Source organism: Clarias gariepinus, chromosome 8, assembly GCF_024256425.1.
Source record: "Clarias gariepinus isolate MV-2021 ecotype Netherlands chromosome 8, CGAR_prim_01v2, whole genome shotgun sequence".
NCBI classification, from domain to species: domain Eukaryota; kingdom Metazoa; phylum Chordata; class Actinopteri; order Siluriformes; family Clariidae; genus Clarias; species Clarias gariepinus.
The window spans coordinates 11,777,702-11,782,567 of NC_071107.1; the positions used below are offsets into that span (position 1 = coordinate 11,777,702).

A 4,866-nucleotide genomic window follows, 5' to 3' on the forward strand; every position below is an offset into this window, starting at 1 on the left:
AGTGTGTTTGTGTAGAAGGATGGATATGCAACAGAAGTATCTTTTATACATATATGGTATACGTAGATACAGTACATTACAGATCCATAAAGGGAAGCCTGATTAGTCAGTAGACAATTACACCGACATTACACGCGCCGTAGGTAAATTCGACTACTTAATTAATTATTATTATAGCTTTTCAGTGCCTTGTAGACTCCGACAGTGAACAAAGAAAACGGAACTCTGACTTGTTCCTGTTTTCCACCCGGACACCATTTGAAGAAGTTCCTTCCGCTTTACGTAGCGTCCATCTGCTTACTGAGCTAACACTGTTCGGCAGTTCCTGACGAAGACTGGGATTAATTGTTGGACCAAACAAAGCCTGAAATAAGGTACTGTACTTTTAGACGACTCTCGCACTTATAAGTTACCTTATCATACTAAGTATTGGAGAATAAACGAATAGTCTAGTTATGAATAATTTCTAGCGAGCTAGCTAATTAGCAATCGCAGCAGCAGTGGTTCGAGCTAATAGCTAGCTTATTGTGTGTAACTTAACGTAATAGCCAACATATCATGTATGACCTGGTCATATTTGAAAGAGAAAAAAACAACATTTATTGTCTGATTCTTAGTGTTTTTTCCCCTCCCCAGAACTTGATGGCTCTGAATGTTTGAATAAGTTAGCTAAGAGTGTAGATTTTTAAACACAGTGTCAGTTTTCTGTCCATCAGAAATAAGTTACGTAAGTGTTTCTGTTTCTACTAGCACTCCATAAGTTACATGACCATGTCAGTACTATGCAGGTAAATTACATATCTGAAAATAAGTATATAGATTCCTTACAGTAATGGACAGAGTAGAGAAGGACCGACCTTATGTTTAGTAGTAGACTACATTCAGTGCGACTGTAGTTTCACTCCATGTGTAACTGTTAGATTTACTTTATTAACATTGCCAGCTGTGTCGTATGAGAAGCAATCGTAGATAAATTTTAGTAAAAATTGAGTGAAGGTCACACACCTTGTAGAGCAGGGGTACTGAAATAAAATATATTAAGGGCCGGTCAATTGAGTTTTCCTTGAGTTATTTTATTTTTTTGATTTTCCCCGATTTTCTCCCTAATTTAGTCCTTTCCAATTCCTCCTCGTCACTAGGGGGCTCCCACATTAAGGCTGCTACTACCACTCAGTTGGGAGGGCCTAAGACTATCACGTGTTTCCTCCGTCTGCATCTTTTCGAACTGCTCTCTCGCGCATCCTTGGTTGCGGTGTAACACACTCGGAGGATGGCGCTATCCGGTTCTTACGCTTGCGTGAGCTCACAGATGTCCCTGATTGGCTGTAGAGCCATAGTTAATGTGAGAGCACTAAGTACCTCTCATCCCTCCCCTCTGAAAGAGCTCAGCCAATCAACTCTCTCCAGACCTCTGGCTGCGAGAGATTACAGCATCACCTGGGAATCGAACTCGCGATCTCGAATTTCATGTTTGTGTTACTATTCAAATCTGTTTGAAAAAAAATCTGCAATTTAAAATTTCTATAGTATTTCAATAGTAACAGTCACTACATTAAGAATATGGACAGTTTGATCTTTGAGGGCATTGTATATTTCCTTGTATTTGTATGGATTACAAACAGCAATCTTTAGTAAATCTTCATTTGTACCCGGCTGGGCTGTAAATGAATGTGAAAAGACTCTTGTTGGTCTTTTACACTGAGCTTTCAGTTCGGGTATTTTACACTGATGATTCGCGAGTCTCCTTTTGGTTTCTCCAGTGTAAACCTGATTTATGCTCTTGCCAGAGATACTGTAAAGAGCAAGGATGGAGGAGTTTCGAATCCTGATGCGTTATGCCCTGTGATTTTAGTGACAGAGTTAATATACTCCAGGGCTTCAGACTGGGACTATTTGTTCAAATTTTGTGACCATTTTTGGAAACTGGAATGCGACTAAATGAGTATGACTATGCATCAACATGACGTCTGTCTACACTGCAACTTTTCCTCAGCTAGATCTTTGCCTCGCTGCTGTGTAATATTCTTAACATGATCGACTTACTTTATTAACAGTTTTTAACATTCGATCATCATATTATAGTTTACTTATTTTAACTTATATTACCTCATTGTGTAAACACAGTTACTGGACAACAGCCACAACGTAACCCTGTGTGTCGTAGGTGTGCTTCGTGATTACAAATAGCACTGCAGTTTTTGTGCCACTCCAGTCCCAAATTGCTTATAAACAATTTGGACGCAGCAGATGATTAGTCGTTTAAAAAGGCTAAACTTAATCTTTATGGCCAGAATTGTCCCTCAAAAGGAACACCATGTATTGTACTGCTCTCAGTGTCGCCTAACATTTGCAGAGAAATGTAATATTGCAGATTTGACCACAGACTTTAAACATAAAAATCTAGTGAAGTGCAACAGCAGCATGGAGCATAAACTATACATTGTCAGATGCACTTATCTCTTTCCCTTTAAAAGGAATAATTCTTCCCTTTTAAGTGGTGCAGTTAAATTGTGTGCTGGTGCTTGTAAAAGTTTCAGTAAGCAGTACCAGTACATTGGAAAGCATTACTCTGGAGCCCTGATGTGGGTATCCTAATTTGACCCATTGGGGTTCATTTTTTAAGACATATTGCAGTTGCTTAAAAGAGAGGCAATTTTAGAACCATGCTAAAATAAATGCTGTAAACTGTGAATGAACTATATATAGATATCAGTTTTTCAGTTACAAAATGCAAAGTAAGTGAACAGAAGAATCTAAATTAGATCAATATTGGATTTCACTACACTTTGGCTTACACTACACTTGTAAGAATTTTTGCACAATTCTTATTTGTAGGATTAGGTTCAGGTGTATGATTAATCAGTTATACCAAGCAGGTGCTAATGATTATTAATTTACTATGTCATAAAACAGTCATGAACTATTTTAGAAAGCATTTTTATTTTACAGCAATTGATTTATACATCTGCCTAAAACATTTGCACTATAACCCCCATACACACAAATGTTTGTGGACAAACACAAACAAACTTGTTGAAGCACATTGTATAGAATTTAGAATTTTCCTAATAAGCCAGAACATTTACACCATCTGCCTAATATTGAGTAGCCACTGACATTTGGCTGCTTTTGCCCAATGGAGTAAACATTTCAATGTTTACAGAAATGTCGATTGAGGAAGTAATCATTTAGAGGTTTGTACCCTTTTTTTGCTGAGTTTAAGCAACATTAATATGTTGTGTATTTGGATAGAAATTCCATTTAATTGTTTACAGCTGTTTATTATTTTTATTTTTTACATGCACATATGGGCGCATTGTTTTTATCTTCTTGTCTAATTGACCCTGTCCTGCCTTCATGCACTCACTTTTTGTAGTACTTACTTTCTTTGCTACTGAAAACATTGTCAAGCTGGAGAAGGTCAAATGGTTGTGCATTTGGTTCACTTCACTGAAAGCTGCTTTGTTTCTGATTGCAGGTCAGGTCATTACCTTCATTATGCCTTTTCAGTTTTTTTTTTTTTTTTTTTCATGTGGAGTTTTTTAAAATGTCTTTTAATTTTTTTAAAAAAAAATTCAGTTTAACCAGTTGAACAAGTATGTGCATAATTTCCTAATGAACCTTTTTATTTGCATGAATAAACTTAATAGCCCCTTTTTTTCTTTCTCTCTCTCTCTCTACAGCGGCTTTACGCTTGATCTGTGAGCGAAGATGACAGACCGTTACAACATCCACAGCCAGCTGGAGCACCTGCAGTCAAAGTACATTGGCACAGGACATGCAGATACCACGAAGTGGGAATGGCTGGTGAACCAGCACAGAGACTCATACTGCTCCTATATGGGCCACTTTGACCTTCTCAATTACTTCTCCATCGCTGAGAACGAGAGCAAGGCTCGTGTCCGCTTTAATCTAATGGAGAAGATGCTGCAGCCCTGCGGACCCCCAGCTGACAAACCAGAGGATGCTTAGGATGAAGCATCGCTCGGAGAGGACTTTGGTCTTTATAGGGGTCAATTATAAATGAGATTTTTTTACCATATGTTTTTTTTTTTTTTTTTTCTTCAATTAATTGTACATTTGCATATTTGTTCCATTTTGTACAACTCAACTGTGTTTGAAGAAAATAAAAATTTGTAATGGGGGAAGGCAGGCACACATTCTGCCATTTAAGTTGAATTCAATTTCTTTAAATTTTAGTTTAGCGATATTAAACATAAGATTCTTTCTTTGCCCCAGAGGCCCAACATACAAGATAGACAAAATGCAGCAAGGTTGCAGAAGAAATGGTCACAGACTAAACAGCATTGTTGTGGCTTGTATAGTTCTGGTTGATAGTATAGATGTTCTTAGTGTTTTTGCACTTAAGATTTTTATACATATTAAAACTTTTTAGCATAATGCTACAGAATTCTTTACAACTGGTGTACCACATAATCCAATCATGTGAAGTCTTCTGTAATTTACTTCTACTTTTTAAGGAAAATGTCTCCAGTGTCAGTTCTTTGTGCCAGTATGTCCTCAAACTGATTTGGTGTTATTGATTAATAAATGAAACTGCATTTAGATGAATAAAACACTGACATGTTCAAGGAATTGGCATGACCGTTATATATCATTGATTATCTTTCTTACTGTATATGAAAATCTGTCCTTGTGTTTTACTGCATACGTTATGTGTAATCATATTTCTCTGTTAATGTTTAACCTCTTTAAACTAAAATGATGGTTTATTTAAACGCCTTTCTTTTCTGCAGTTTTAAAGGAACGCTCAAGTGGATTCCAACTGTATCTTTATTTAAATCACTAGCTTATCTCTGAGCGTAGTGAGAAAAGGGCAAATATACTGCCCGGCCAAAAAAAGTC

The 4,866-nt window shown here is 36.9% G+C and overlaps 1 protein-coding gene across 1 annotated transcript; it reads left to right on the plus strand.

The window, feature by feature from the left end:
* Nucleotides 1-258: 258 nt before the first annotated feature.
* Nucleotides 259-4,613, plus strand: sf3b5 (splicing factor 3b, subunit 5). Its single transcript, XM_053501391.1, has 2 exons — nt 259-374; nt 3,684-4,613. The coding sequence occupies exon 2, from the start codon at nt 3,712-3,714 to the stop codon at nt 3,970-3,972; it is 261 nt and encodes an 86-aa protein (XP_053357366.1). The 5' UTR covers nt 259-374; nt 3,684-3,711; the 3' UTR covers nt 3,973-4,613.
* The last annotated feature ends 253 nt before the right edge of the window (nt 4,614-4,866 follow it).

Excerpts from the sequence above, each read along its gene's own strand:
- sf3b5 (XM_053501391.1), top strand. The coding sequence starts at position 3,712 with ATGACAGACCGTTACAACATCCACAGCCAGCTGGAGCACCTGCAGTCA.